General features: G+C 40.1%; 3 protein-coding genes across 7 annotated transcripts in view; 1 reads left to right on the plus strand and 2 right to left on the minus strand.

The window, feature by feature from the left end:
- The window catches only part of LOC112841711 (uncharacterized), a 35920-nt gene extending 20995 nt beyond the window's left edge, over positions 1–14925 (minus strand). For all 5 annotated transcript variants that reach the window (XM_025901522.1, XM_025901514.1, XM_025901519.1 and 2 more), the window contains exons 1-8: positions 14817–14925; positions 8170–8249; positions 7980–8077; positions 2587–2709; positions 2391–2499; positions 1702–1765; positions 368–408; positions 70–254 (exon numbers count right to left, since the gene is read on the minus strand). In XM_025901522.1, the coding sequence (XP_025757307.1) occupies positions 70–254; positions 368–408; positions 1702–1765; positions 2391–2499; positions 2587–2709; positions 7980–8077; positions 8170–8249; positions 14817–14863 (747 nt within the window). In that variant the 5' untranslated portion in view covers positions 14864–14925. The remainder of the gene's footprint in view (positions 1–69; positions 255–367; positions 409–1701; positions 1766–2390; positions 2500–2586; positions 2710–7979; positions 8078–8169; positions 8250–14816) is intronic.
- On the plus strand, positions 2866–5223 carry LOC109203654 (uncharacterized). Its single transcript, XM_019363315.2, has 2 exons — positions 2866–3399; positions 3999–5223. Exons 1-2 carry the CDS (start codon positions 3018–3020, stop codon positions 5039–5041), a joined length of 1425 nt encoding a protein of 474 aa, XP_019218860.1. The 5' UTR covers positions 2866–3017; the 3' UTR covers positions 5042–5223.
- Positions 5434–7802, minus strand: LOC109203653 (uncharacterized). Its single transcript, XM_019363314.2, has 2 exons — positions 7376–7802; positions 5434–6814 (listed from the first exon to the last, which is right to left on the minus strand). The coding sequence occupies exons 1-2, from the start codon at positions 7700–7702 to the stop codon at positions 5699–5701; spliced, it is 1443 nt and encodes a 480-aa protein (XP_019218859.1). The 5' UTR covers positions 7703–7802; the 3' UTR covers positions 5434–5698.
- Positions 14926–15683: the final 758 nt, after the last annotated feature.

The raw sequence follows: 15683 nt of genomic DNA on the forward strand, positions 1-15683 counted from the left end.
AAAAGTCTATGAAAAGAGCTGGTCTGGAAAAAGGTTGTGAGAATTGGGATAAGCGTGATGACCTCGTACCTCCAGAGTGCTTCTCACTCGGGTCAAATATAGCGCCTCCTGCTGCATGAAGCTGGAGTAGCACTGCTCTGTCACATGACCAGACCGCAGCTCTCTGAGGAAGGAGGACGAGCGGAGGATCTCCTCTGCTAGTGCATCACTTTTGCTCCAAAGGACATCAAACAAATCCACACCAGGGACAATACCTGAGTGTGTGGGCGGGACACTAGTGAACATACCTCTAAAGCTGCAGTTCCTCTAAGGGCCATGAACACACAGGTGTGTATGAATGAGCTCAGTAGTGTTGTTAAAGTCTCACCTGGTTCAAGTTGCTCTTCAGTGCTTTTGATGACATCAGAGCTGAAGATAAACAGGAGATCACCGTGAAGCAAATTTATAACAGTCTCATTAAACAAAAAACAAAAAGGAGCCCATCCCAGCACCCACAGGGAGAGACAGGTCACCACTCTGTCAATCAATTTTACATCTTTTTGATGATTTTATATCACTTCATGATTGTTTTCTGTCTTATTTTGGTTGTTTCTCCTCTCCTTACAATCATTTGTGTCTCACTGCGGTCACTTTTGGTGCTTTTGTAGCCCGTTTTAGTCTATTTGTGTCTCTTTTTAGTGTTTTTCTGTCACTTTCAGTTTACACCTTCTTTTCATAACTTTGTAGCTCTGCTTGACCCTTTTATTTTCTCTTTTTATAATTTCATATCTACTTTTACTTGTTTTTTGTGTCATTGTGGTTATTTTGCATCTTTTTTTGGTTGCTTTTTGTCTCTTTTGATTGTTTTATACATCTTTTTGGGAACTTTTGTTCTGTTTGGTTTATTCATATCTATTTTTAGTTGTTTTCGGTCTCATTTTGGTTGTCTTTACTTCCTGAAGATCATTTTTCTCTTATTGTGGTTGTTTTGTAGACATTTTTGACTGTTTTGTGTGATTTTGTAGCTGTTCTATTGTGGTTTTATGTTACTTCAGTACATTTTGCATGTCATTTCAGTAACTTTGTAGCTTTGATTTATTTGTATCACTTTTTGGTTTTCTGTCTCATGTTTTTTTAAAATCTCACTGATGTTGTATTTTGTATGTTTTGGTTATTTAATCTCTTTTTGATAATGTTTTTGCAGAATTCCCTTTTAAATAACTGTTCATGATTGTTTTTGCCTTACTAAAGCCATTTATGATTTTATTGTGTGATTTTATTCGCTGTTTTGCATTTTTTGCTGTTGTGAGTTTCTTTCTGATGGTTAGTGAACATTTAGGTGGCATATTTCAGTACAGCTCTCTTGCATTACGCTTTGTTTTAAACTATTTAATCCTTTGTTTTTTATTTGTTTCTATTTTAGTAAAAAAACAAAAACATACATGTGACATCTTTTCTAGTCTCTGAATGTAAATTAAATTAAATGTAAATTAATCTGTGATTTAAAACATCACAGATTTCATTTCCTGTACTTTGTGGACTGTAAGGTAGACTTAGAAGTCCTTTGTGTAATTAAACAAAAGTAGAGCCCTGCCCTGCTTCAGCTGTTGGTGTGTCCTCACATTATGTTAATAGTTAATTTGATGAAGTTGGAAAAGTTTTAAACTCTTTTAAATACAGGATTTTACAGTAAATACTTTTAAGAACCTGATTATTGCCTACCTGGCGTTCATGGAGCAGATGTAGAACTTGAGCTCGTCACACGGGGTGCTTTGCAGCTTTCCATCTGAGTGCAAAGCAACACAAGAAATGTTCTGATTTATTCACTTTAACTTTCTTAAAAGAAAGAAACATCATAAACTAAACTGATTTGAACCTAAACGCATGGATATAAAATACTCTGAAAATACTCTGCAGTTTAGTCGACAATAAACAAGTTAGTTTGCAGCGCTGTAGTAAATCACTGTGTTGGACTGGTGCACAGTGGCTGTGGTGCTCATGGTCAGTGTAACAGGATAATAGGTATTCATTTGCATTCCCTCTCTATTCGGGTTTGACAATCAGCCATGGTATCTTGTGTAACATCGGATAATATGTTGTTGAATTCACCTAGTTAAATTCAGAGATTTAACTAGGTGAGAAAGTAAATCTTCTGGAGCTCACAATAGAAATTACTCTAACTTATTTCCAAGCAGTTCTTTTCCTCAGATTTTCCACACGCACTACATCACATTGACAGTATTCATTTTTATGTTTAGCTGTGGTGGCAACACCAAACAGAGCTGGTGTTTGATCAGTTAGCTCTCTTCGTTCCTTCTGGTAAAAAAAGGAGTGCCTGTGTTTGTTTTGCTTTCCTGCCTGCAACACACAACAATTCATCTGTGTAATGAATCCGTGTTCTGGTTAACTACCATTAGGTGTCATTTCCATACAAGCCCCAGCTGCTCCTGCTGTTTTCGGCCCACTGATCCAGCTGCTGATCCTGAAGGGCGTGTCATCAGTCCAGAACCAGGAGCCGTTCTTTAAAAAGAAAACAGAAAGGCAAATGGAGGAGGTGTTTGAAATAAATGACCCAAACAGCATGTGGGAGAGATGACCATCGCTAACCTGTTGCTCCTGGTAACCGCCCAGCCACACATGAGTGCTTGTGTTTGCTACCTGGGCAACAAACTGCAGATCCTCTGGCGTGTGGATGGATACAAGGTCACCTCCAGACTGAGAGCACAGAAACTGAAAGACACGCACATTAAAATTGGTTTAGAATTTTAATTTCAAATACATTTATTTTAAAAGGTCATGGAAACATATACAGAATTCATGTCTGATTCTCATTCTAATATTTAAATGACACATAATATCATGATGCGATGATATCCACAGGTTTCTGTAAAAGCGTACGTAGGCTGCCATGACAGACCACTGCTTCCGTTGTCCGGTTTTATACTTCCGGTTACTCAAAGCCGGAGCCAGCGTTCAGTCGTTGCTAGCAACAAAATCAGTTACTTTGTGCGGTAATAAGTGGCTTTACCTGTTCGAGGATGAGCTCGGGTTCAACGTGTGCTGTTGTCGGCTGCCACAATAATTCAAGAAAACTGAAAAACGCATTAGAAACATTTTGCCTTGAGCATCAACAACTTAGAAAGGCCTGTCCGTGCCCACCGCCCTACGCACTGCACTCTATGCCGCGGAAGGAGGATCGGAAACTAGCGTGGCTGGCAGCTTTAAGACTCAAACACCCTCCAAAGAGAGTTTATGTTTGCTCCTTTCATTTTATCGACAAAAAGCCCACAGAGCTACACCCCGACCCGGAGCTTTATCTGGGCTATGACCGACCCCCACCAAAGAAAAGAAGAAAGCTCACTCGGACCACTTTGAGTGTGAGAGCTTCCAGTGATACGAACAACACAGAATCTGTACCAGGTAAGTGAAAGTGTAAATGTGGTTTGCCACCGTTTCGCATTTTAATCACGCAATTCTTTACTTTTACTAAATAATAGCCTATGGTGAATGGCGTTAGTATCAGCACTAGCTGGTTATTAGCAGCAAAGTCTCAATTTTAACGAAAGTTTACACCCGTGGTTAGTAATTAACACCAGCCGCATGGCTTCATTTAATTGTCCCAGAGAGATTAGCCCCAAGGGCTGTAAAAGTCTTAGGTTTGTGTTTTCTCAGGTTTGTGTTTATAAAGAACTTGTTTTTTCAAGTAAAAACTCAAGAAACTCATGTGAAAAACTGAAAACTCAAGTAAAAACGTTAAAGGCAACCTTTGCAAAAATACCAACATTTGTGACTTTTTTAGAATGAAAAATAAAATCTAATCACAGTAATTGAATAAAATTGTGACTAATTTTTAGGGGACTTAGGAACATTTTATGTTGACATTTATGATTTTGCATTTGTGTGAAAGAATGTAGAATGAGAAATGTCACTCAAAAATATAATAAGCTAAGTGACACTTTACAGTTTCTCTTATGCTAACAGTTTGAGTGTACATCTGATCATATTTTTGTCTTATTCAGACTCCACAGTGTTACGTTCAGTGGAATTAGACCAGGCCAGCATCTCCTCACAACCCCCTGAGCCACATCGGCACTCAGTCCACACACAGTGGGAGGATCCTTCGCAACAAGACCATCAATACTGCAACAGGTCTCGCAGAAAAGATGTGCAGGATAAGATGACTCAGTGTGATGAAGTTGCATATTTCATTCTTCAAAATGATGCAGACGCTTTGCTGTACACTGGGATAGCCTTAGAAACATTTAACACACTTGTGTCGACACTGGAAGGATATGACAACAATGAATTTACAGTGCCTGTCCGAGATCAAGTCCTCATGACACTTATGAAATTAAAGAGTAACCGTGTAATAGGTGACCTAAGCCGCCAGTTTCATATATCACAAAGCATGGCCAGCAAGATCATCTCACACTGGTTAGACAAGCTGGAGGAAGTTCTCCGACCATTAATTCCATGGCTGCCAAAAGAAACTATTCAAGCAACTATGCCTGAAGCCTTCAAGAATAACTTTCCAAATGCTACATGCATTATAGACTGCAGTGAGACCCTTTTACAGAAACCCAGAAATCTGGGCTCAAGAGGAGAATCATACAGCCATTATTATTCACACAACACAGTCAAATATTTGGTTGCTGTTGCACCATGTGGACTAATCATGTTTGTGTCTGCGGCATATGGCGGCCGATGTAGTGACAAATTTATCACAATGGACTCTGGAATATTAACATACCTAAAACCTGGTGATGAAGTCATGGCAGATAGAGGTTTTACAATTAAAGACTTACTCTTTGAGAGAAAAGTTAGATTAGTAATACCCGCTTTCACAAAAAAACGTAGACAGCTAACCGAGGAACAGGTAACATACACACGTCGGATTGCAAATGTAAGAATCCACGTTGAAAGAGCAATCAGACGCTTGAAAGTCTACAAAATACTTTCACAAATTGTTCCTATAAGCATGGCTCCTAAAGTAGACAAGATACTGAGAATATGTGCTGCTCTAGTCAACTTAAGAGAGGATCTCATTCGTGATACACAATAATTGTGTATGTTATGAACAATTGTGGACTCAGGGATATTAAGATGGTTACTCAGGACATCAAGTTGTGTAATGTAATTATTTTGAAGTTAAAATTTGATGTACATATATGTAGAGAGTAAATAATTCCCTTTTTGTATCTTCTGTTCTAGAAGAAAGGTTATGTGTTACAGTACAGATATATATGTGTGTGTGTATATGTGTGTATGTGTGTATATATATATACATATATATACATATGTATATGTATATATGTATAATGTATATGTGTATATATGTGTGTGTGTGTGTGTATATATATATATATATATATATATATATATAAATAAAAATTGCAATCAATTGAACAATTACTTTTTTATTGAAACAATGTGATAAGTTCTTCAAATGAAAAAAATGTTTTTCTCAAATCTACAATAATAGTTGTGCATTCTTGACATTTTTTTGTGTTGGAAGATTACAGAAATACAGAACTATTCACAACATTTATTGTTGTCAGTTTGTCATTCATTTCCCACCATGTTACAACTATGTACATTTTAGTTGTATTGAAATATTTAACAGATTTCATATTGAATGTCTCCTTTCATTCACAAGACAGAGACCAAACTCTGCAGACATGTTGGTGTCTGACTGTCCCATTTATAGTTGTAACATGCATTAAACCTTGCCCATTATCTTCAAGTATCTCTCATTCAACTGAAACCGTCCTGCTGCATACTCCTCGACAAGTCGAGGTAAGAAATATGAGAAGTAAAACCCTCTCAAGCGCTTTACTTGTTCCTTTACAAATGCTTCATCATATTGCACTGTAAATGAAACCTGCTCACTAGGTGTCCAGATCACAAGTGTGGCAGTCTTGAGCCCTGTGCAAAACATTGTAAGTTGCACTTGCATGTAATAGCCTCTGCTGCCAGTTTTCTGCAGCTGCAGTTCTCCATCTACCAGTTTGATATCGCTGCATTTCTGGGTAAGCTGCTCCGTGAGTGAAGGATAAGTCGGCACAGGACATTTTATTTCTAGAAGCACATCTGAGTCAATGACCCCGTCAGGACTCGCAGAGAGCCATGGCTCCTGGATGCTGATAACACTACCCATGTGACGGATGTTCATACCCTGTTCTTTCAGCTGATGACAAGCTCTAACTTCATTTTCTTTACCATAGTTTGTTTCATAATTCCCACGAAAGGAAGGGTACATGTGCTCAGATAAAAATTTGTCATTTTTTGTGGTGGCACGTACTGGAACTTTTTTAGCGGAGCTTGCTGTAAGTCTGATTTTCCTGCAGTTGTGCCACAAATCAGATGCACTTTGCTCTTTTGTTTCTTCTTGTAATTGTTCTGCTTGCTCTTCAGAAACTTGAATGTATGCCTGGTAGAATGCCCTGCATGGATTACAGCTTAGTTCGTAACTGTGTGCTTGGTGTGGCTGAAAAAATTGCTCATCAACTTTACTATTGCGGTGAAGACCTGCAGATGGCGAGGCATTGTAACACTTTCCAATTAATGTGTTCTTGAGGAGGAAAAGTGGCTTCACTGGTGCTTTGCTAACACTGTCAATAAAGTCTTGATGTGTAAGGTGATATGGTGTGTTAGGGAGAGATTGTGTCACTGCAGTCCGGGAGTTCACATCGTACTGCTCCTCTGCCCTGTGATGTCTGAAGTTTATCTGGCTTAGACGTTTAGGTTCAAGGTTCTTTGCTGTCCCTGCATTCCACCTGCGCTGCTCATCTGTACACGCAAGCCCTGTCTTTCCACTGATCACAGCATTCTGCACCTGTAACAAACAATAGTTTTTTCTCACTGTCAATACTCAAGATTTAACATAATGAGGAAGTTTACACTAACAAAAGCAGTACACGGTCGGTGTCCTGCATGATATGACCCTAGGTCAATACACCTGAATCATATCCAAAACAGATATAAACACTGGCAAAGTCACCCATATTATCTATTTCATATTAATAGTCAGTTACTTTTTGATGCAGAAATATACATCCACAGTCTAATTTGTTTCAAAGTAGTGTGTGTGTACAAATATACATATATATAAACAAACATGTATTATACTACCCTGTGTCACTTCTTATAACTATAGTTTTTCTTGTCTTGTAAATTTGCCCTTAATGTGCAGTCTTTTATTTTTTATATATATATTTTATCTTCATGTGATTGTACAGCATACAGCCCACACAAAGTTAACGAGTGGCTTTCACATGTAAACAGTGCTCCACTTAATACTTGGCTAGATGGCAGTAGCGTGACTCCTTAATCACAGCCTTTGACCAGTTTCTGTTCCAGTGATTTAAACATTGTGATATCCAGATAAGTGATATACCTTCCACAGAATAGCAGCCGCATGACTACATGATCTCCCTAATCCGGCGATACAGGAACAGCCGACTGTCTCCACTACTCCACTTTCTCTTAGCATTACCCATGCTAAGTGTTTCGCTTGATTAATGCTCTGGCTCGGCTCTACAGCTGCTTTAAGAAAAATAAAGTCGCCTTGTTTGTTGAGCAGTACTTTATCAATTTTGTTGCTGTGCAGGTAATTATACGCCTCGGTGCTCTTGTAATTACGTAATTCCTCGCCATCAACGCCTTCGGAAAATACAAGGTAATTAATAATGTCGATGTAGCTAACATCGGGCCATAGTTTCATGTCATCTACCCACTCCGTGAGAAGTGACGGGTGAGGCACTGCAAGTGAACTGTCCTCGCTGCTTTTTAAAGCATCTCTACTGTGTATCCACCTTCGATGTTTTGCCATTTACTCCAGGTAAAAGAAACTGCAGTGAGAGAAATCTTTATCAACAGTGAAGGTATAACCCCGCAACTGTCTACAACAGCGCAAGCGGAAGTAAAAAACCGGCTTCCGCTATGAATCGGGGTAATGGCGCGAACTCAGAAATACTGTAGATATTTGTCAGCCTATTTACATTGGCATCACTCCAGGAGCTCCACACTGGGTAGAAAGACAAACATCTCCGCCCGAACAGGAACCACCGAGGATGGCATGAAAGCGAAGAACCTGTCCCTGGTGACATTTTAGGGAATTATACACCTATTAAAACACACATGTACACATATTCCTGCATTTTAATGTGAGTGCAAGCCATTTCTTTCCACCTGAGGAGGACACCGAGGCTGATGATGTAATCAGGAGGACAACTGGGAGCAGAGAAAGTAGCACACACACCATCATGGATCTGTAACACACAACGTTTACACAGCGTTTGACTGGAATCTGTTTGCAAAGAAAAATAGGAATATGGACAGATAGACAAAGACAAAAGAGACAAATATTGAGTTTTAATCAGAATCATCAGAATACTTTGAGGTTTGCCCTGAGTTCCTAAAGGCTCTGGATCTTGTAGGGCTGTCTTGGTTGACACACCTCTGCAATGTTGCGTGGAGCTCAGGGGCAGTACCCCTGGATTGGCAGACCAGGGTGTTGGTTTGCATCTTCAAGACAGGTGAACAGAGGTTGAGTTCATATTATGGGGGGATCGCACTTCTTAGCCTCCACTTAAAGGTTATGCCAGGGCAGTGAAAAGGATATTCTGTTTGTTAGCCAAACCTCGGATACAGGAGGAACAATGTGGTTTTTGTCCTGGTCGTGGGACAGTGGACCAGCTCTTTATCGTCTCGAGGATACTGGGGGTGTAGTACCAGTGCCCAACCAGTCTGTGTGTTTTGTGAACTTAGAGAAGGCATTCCTCCGTGTCCCTTGCAGTGTCCTGTGGGAGGTGCTTTGGAGTATGGGGTGTTTGACCATTCCGTTATTATACAACCATTGCAAGAGCATAGCTGGCAATAAGTCGGACTCAGTCCTGGTGTTGGACTCCGCCAGGACAAACCTTTGTCACAGATTCTATTCATAATTTTTATGGTCAGAATTTCTAGATGAAGCCAAGTGGTGGAATGTTTCCACTTGGGTGGACTCAGATCCCTGTCATTGCTTTTCACAGATGATGTGGTTCTGCTGGCTTCATTGGGTGATGGCCTCCAGCTCGAACTGGAGTGGTTAGCAGCCAAGTGTGAAATGGTGGGAAAGAGAATCAGGCCTTCAAAATCTAAGGCTATGGCCCTCAGCTGGAAAAGGGTGGAGTGTCCACTCCAGGTCAGGGATTCAAGTGGAGGAGTTTAAATATCTCTTAGAACTTTTGAACTTAGAATTTTTTTATTGTCATTATACAGTTGTTTGCACAGTGAAATTAGGTAGCAAGACCACAAAGGTGCAAAAGTAAAGAAAACAATATACAAAAAGAATAACAATATAAAAACACTATATAAACAATGTATAAGTTACAGGAAACATTGTAGGGGTGTATACAAGGGCATCATAATATTATATATTAAATAAGGGTAGAAGGTCATTAAGGATAGGGATGATAACTGTAAATCTGCCAAGATATTGCACAGAGAAAAAAAAGACAGTCAGTAGCAGCGACAGAATGACTGTATGGGAGAAGTCTGCTCACACTCTTTATTTGCATTAAGGGTTCTGGCAGCCCACGGGAAGAAGCTGTTCTTTAGTCTTTTGGTTTTGCACCTGATGGCTCTGAACCTTTTTCCAGTGAGCAGGGTGTTGAATAGGTGGTGGTTAGGATTGAGGTGGTCTTTTATAACCAGGGGTGCACATAAGTGGTCCACAGGTGCGCATTGGCTGTCAAAATAAAAGACGCACACCAGAAAAGAAGTTGCAACGCACGTTTGCGTACATAAGTTTTCTGGAGGAGGACAGACATTTGTTTAGAACTCTTAAAGATGTCGAAGAAGCAAGCTCCTTTAAGCAATTACTTTGGTGTTTCTCCAACTCCAAAGAAATGTCAGAAGGAGTCCAAACCGCAAAAGAAGCGTATTCTCGGAAAAGTGGTTGCAGGAGGTGAGCTGGCTTCAAACAAATGACAAACGCACAGAGATGTGGTGCAGAATATTCCGTGAAAATCCCACTCTAGCAGACAAAAACAGTGCCTTTTATATGTATGCAAACGCACGATGCAACTTCTTATCTGGTGCGCGTCTTTTATTTTGACCACTTATGTGCACCCCTGTTTACAACTGCCCTGGCTCTGGAGAGACATCTAGAGCTGGCAATGGAGACCAGCCTGGGGAGTGGACAGCCGATCACCTTCTCTGCAGTTCTGATGACCCTCTGGAGTCTCTTCTTATCGGCTGTTGTACAACCAGCGTGCCACACAGAGATAGTGTGCACCAGCACACTCTCAATTGTAGCTCTGTAGGACACTAGTAGGTCAGTCTGCAGCCTGTTCCAACTCAGAACCCTCAAGAAATGGAGGTGCTGCAGGGCTTTCTTCACTAAAGTGGATGTGTTTATAGTCCAAGATCCAAGATCCCTCTCCACATAGTCACCTTTTATGGAGAGGGGAGAGGCATCAGCTTTTATCTTACGGAAGTCCATGACCACTTCCTTGGTTTTCCTGGTTTTGAGGGTTAGGTTATTGTAGTCACACCATTCTGTCAGTCTCTGGACCTCATCTCTATAGGTGGCGTCGTCATCGTTGGTGGTGAGCCCAATCAGAGTTGTGTCATCTGCGAATTTGATGATGATGTTGCAACGATGCATGGGGGTGCAGTCACTGGTGTAGATGATGTACTGGAGAGGACTCAAGTTTACCAGCTTGGCTATGAGAATGTCTGGGATGATGGTATTGAAAGCCGAGCTAAAAAAATGAAGAGCTTCCTGTGTAATCGTAATCATTGGGGCCACTGATGTTGGTGGACTTGGGGACTGGGAATATTGTTGCTGATTTCAGCAGTATTTGTCCCACTGCCTTTGTAATTGGTGATGTGTTTCAGGCCCTCCCATACCTTTCTGGGGTTGTTATCTGAGAGGTGGTCTGATAGCTTATTTGAATAAGTGATAGTCCAGTTTTGCTGCTCTGATGCCTTTTCTTTAGGTTTGCTCTGCTATACATATCCTGGTCCCCAGATTTGTATGCAGGGTTACGTGCCTTTAACAATGCCTGAACCTTACTTGTCATCCAGGGTTTACGGTTGGGGGAGACCCAGACCTGCTTTTCTGTGGTGACAGTGTCCATGCAATGCGTGATGTAACCCAGCACTGCAGCTGTGTGAGTCTCAAGGTCGTCATGTTTGAAGACACTCCACTCAGTGAGGGCAAAACAGTCCTGCAGCTTAGCCAGAGCTTCCTCAGAAAAGGTGTTAATATTTCTGATCTCAGGGTCTTGTATTGTAGTATTAATAGTTTTAGAAATTGTGCTATAAGAATCACAGTTAGGATTTAAGCATTCAGAAAAAACTGTAATACTTATAGCAAAACCACTCACTGAGTTTGCAAAACTAAAAGCTCAAACACTGCTTTGCACGCAGTTTGCCATTTTGTAACACACACTTTGCAAACCTGTAGCTACAATCCACTGCACAGCACTCTTTTTGCAGAACTGTAAACACAACTCACGGGTTTACACTCAATTTGCAAAGGATCAACACACTCCTAGCAAAACTATACACATTTATGGCCATTATTTACACTATTTTGCCAACTGTCTGACACACTGTCACATGTGAAAACTTTTTTAGATAATTAGTTGACTTTGCAATCAGCCTAAGCACTATAATACAGGTAAGCTGTGTGTGTGGAGTACAGTGGAGGGAGCAGGAAGAGTGAGAAGTAGAGGAGGCCGAGGAAGAGGACGTGGAGGTGAAGAAGTAGGACGAAGAGGACAACAAGGACAAGGAGGAGCAAGAGGAGGACGAGGAGGGGGGAGAGGAAGGGTAAGAAGAGTAAGAAATAGAATTGCTGATGACATCAGAGCTACAATAGTGGACCATGTAATCAACCGTGGAGTGACCCTGAGGGAAGCTGGCCAACGGGTTCAGCCTAACTCGAGCCGCTACACTGTAGCAAGCATCATAAGGACATTTTGAAATGAGAGTTGGTTAGTACAGTCACTTTGCACTAAGATTTGTAGCACTGCCATGCTAATGAGAAACACAACAATACCATAGATGTAAAATTCCAGAAGATATTTTCCCCTGTGCCTTGGACTAGAGCAGCGCTCCCCAACTCCCGGGCCTCAGACCGGTACCGGCCCGTGAGTCGTTTGCTACTGGGCCGCGAGAGTTGAGGCTCAGGTGTGAAATGTATGGTTTTCAGGGTTTTTATCGGTTTTCAGCGTTATTTTGTTATCGTTTTTATCGTTAACTCGCTTTTCCTGGGTCTTTTCACGTGTGTTATGAATAAATCTTCTTTTTTTTGGTACCGGTCTGGCATAAACCGGTCCGTGGCACAAAAAAGGTTGGGGACCGCTAGACTAGAGGACATTTCATGTGATGTAGACGAAATTTTGTGGCCAGATCCACAGAGATGACTGATTTCTTTGTTTTCCTCAGTGAAATTACTATTTCGTTTTGACTTGGAAATAAACACTTGTGTTTGTTTTGATGTGTGTGAATAAACACCAGTACTTGAAGTTTGGATCCCTCTATGCTTACGGATCTATGACAAAAGTATGAGCTCAAACTGACATAGCCTACCTTGTGCACAGAGAAAGCAAAAGCCAGATGTGTTTTTCATTCATACCATCAGTGTGTAGTTGGTGCATTGTGTGCTTATTAATTTGATGGCTTGTGTTTACTGTCTGATACAAAAATACCATTTTTACAAAGGTGTGGTGAGTTAAGCAAAGGTTATTCGCTTTTACAAGAAAACTACAATGTTTTGCTGATTGGGTGAAGAGTTTTCTTATTTGTGTGTAGTTTTGCAAAAATAGCCAATAGTTACAAACAATGTGCTCAAGCCATCAGAAAAAACTGTAAAGTAAATTTCCCTGTGTGTAAGGGTTTCGGTTGTATACTTTACAACTGCTGAGAAAAACTCCTCAATAGGGTTCAAAAAGTATGGTGGAAGAAACACACTGATAAAATGCTGCTCATTGCGAAACCAATTGCATATTCTTGGACCACATTGAAAGCTCACATTGGCCCAAATGATATGGGATGCTCTGCCTAGTCGTGATCTCTCTACTACACTAAAGCATCCCGTAGACCATCCAGTAATGTTGCTAGAAGTTTTGTGTTCTATGGCCCAACAGTAACATGACTGTGGAGAATCCCATAGCTGCACCTATGGGGATAGTTACATTTTCACCACACTGGCCAGGCAGTTTAGTAATGGCATTGCGACCTTTTCTTCTCCTTTTTGCTAGATTAGAAATGTATGCTGTCTTCTATAATCCACTGCTGTATTTCATGCAGTCGAATTGCATTATTCTGATGGACCATATCCACAATAAGAGTCTCCTGGTGTTGTGAGTGCATGCGTGTTCTTCCACCCTCATGTGGACATCTTTAAATTTTAAGCAAAATACCATTTAGTTATAAGTATACTTGTATGCATAGCACATGTATACATCATACTATTTCATTTACTGAACTAAAATTAGTTTGTTGTGTACAGAGAATCTTTGAGCTTGACTCAGTGGTTAGGCCTCATGAAAACATCTTCGTGGATGAAGCTTTATTCAGTCTAGCAAAAAGCAGAAGAACAGTTTGCAACATGTGTTTTCATTTTTGAGTGGTAGTGTGTTAATGATGAAAACAGTGTGTTAGTTGTGTTTAACTTCTGTGGCCTGTGTGCACCATTCTGGGTACAAGTGCACCACACTGCTAAATGTGTTTTGTGTTTGAGAATGTGTTTAGAGTTTTGGTAAATGGGAGACTCTAATTTGCAAATGGTGTCCTAACCAGATGAATAGTGTTTAAGATTTTGGCAACTGTGGGATTGATTTAGTTTTTACAATGGGATTTAGTGTGTTAGCAATTCAGAAAAACTGTAACTAAAATAGGAAGCACGGAGAAATAATAATAGACTCAAAAGACTGAACAATATAGAACTACACTGAAATCACATAACAAATAATTCATTGAGAAAACCCCCCCAAAACAATGCTGACACATGATGAGTCGACGTTGCCACATTTGTTAAGAAAGCCAGAAATACCGGAGCTCCCTGATAACTGCCACAGAGAATATGGAAATTCACAAAAATGCTCCTTCCACATCTGAAGGCACTTACTGAACCACCATAAAGGTTATAAAAGATGGTAAATGTGGAAGTACAATGTAGTCACAACAAGGTGAGTCAGGGTGTACCTATCTGTACTTTAGGTCACTGAGAAAAAAAGAAAAGCAAATCTATAAAAGTGCTCACAAAAGTACAAAGAGGAGTAATTTAAAAGACAGGGCAAGTAGCACAGACAAGTCAAGTCAGCTTGTTAGTCAAGTCAAAGAACTTGACTAACAAGCTATCTGTGGACTAATTGAGCTTTGCGTATATTTTAAGGTGTGGCTCTCTGAATCCTGGCAGGCTAAATACACAACCAGGTGATGCCAAATGGCAGCAGCCTAACTGTCAAAGCTTTCGTGTTTTCATTTTTCTATATCACAGCACATGATGTACTTATACTCCTCTTTGTCGTCTGCATTAAAAATGTACAATTAGGTTTTAAAATCCGACACATGTTGTCCAATCGGTGTTGAATTTCACCTTCAGATCACAGAAGTTCACCTAAGGAGCTCCAGCAGTAAAATACTTTGCACATAAACTACAAAATGTTCTTACTAGATTACTTTTTATACTTAAACAAATTTGTCCTCAACCACCAGCAATAACTGCTGATATACTGCTGAAATAAGTTTTTTTTGGTAGTAAAAGTCTGTGGCATTGATTGGTTTGAAAATACATACAAAGCTTTATATCTATACATAAATAAGACCTCACTGCTCACCTGAGTTCAGATAGAATTCCTGTGGCAAAGGCTTCTCGCGCTCTCATCTATCATCCACAGCAGCTGCCACGTTACTAGCATCCACCTCCCAGGTCCTTCCCCTTTTGAGTCCTTGAGCCAAAATCCAAATCAAAAAAAGAAAAACCCAAACAAACATCTGAGTGACAATGAAATGACAGCGCTTCACGCCTCCATGTTGTTGGAATGTGGATCTGCAGGTGTAATTTTTGGGAGTGGTTACTTCCTGAAGGACAGTGGTGAAAGGACTAAAGGAGAAGTAACTGAGAGATCAATTCTGCCCAAAAATATTGGATTAATGAGATGATTTTCTTGTAGTTTTGCTTCTGTACACCACTGCAATGGATTTTAAATCAAACAATCGATATGCAGAAGTCCAGACTTTGAGTCTTACATCTAAAGGAATTAAGAATGTCTCATTCAGCCATTCGTACAAGTTCTTTTATTTCTATGTCTAAGAGTTTTCTATCTATCTGATAAACACATTAGAAGCAACTTGGGGTTCAGTATCTTCCCCAAGAATACCTTCATTATTACCTCGCCCCAGGAGGTTATGTTTCTGATAGCGTTTTCATCTGCTCGTGTCACTCTGTCTATAAACATAGTAGTTTTTCTTTACACCTTTCTTTTTGTCTGTGCCTTTTGGTCATTTTATATATTGTTATCTCCACCCAAGTATTTATGTTTTTGGTAGCATTCACAACAGTTTGAAAAGTTTTAAATAAATTGTGATAAAACTTTGCAGAGATGTAGATTGCGGTCATGTCAAAAATCCATTAAAATTGGATTTAATTTGACCGAGGTCTTCAACACCAACTTGATTATTTATTGTTGGAATAGTGACAAAAA

The sequence above is a fragment of the Oreochromis niloticus genome, linkage group LG3 (assembly GCF_001858045.2).
Source record: "Oreochromis niloticus isolate F11D_XX linkage group LG3, O_niloticus_UMD_NMBU, whole genome shotgun sequence".
In the NCBI taxonomy this organism is placed as follows: Eukaryota; Metazoa; Chordata; class Actinopteri; order Cichliformes; family Cichlidae; genus Oreochromis; species Oreochromis niloticus.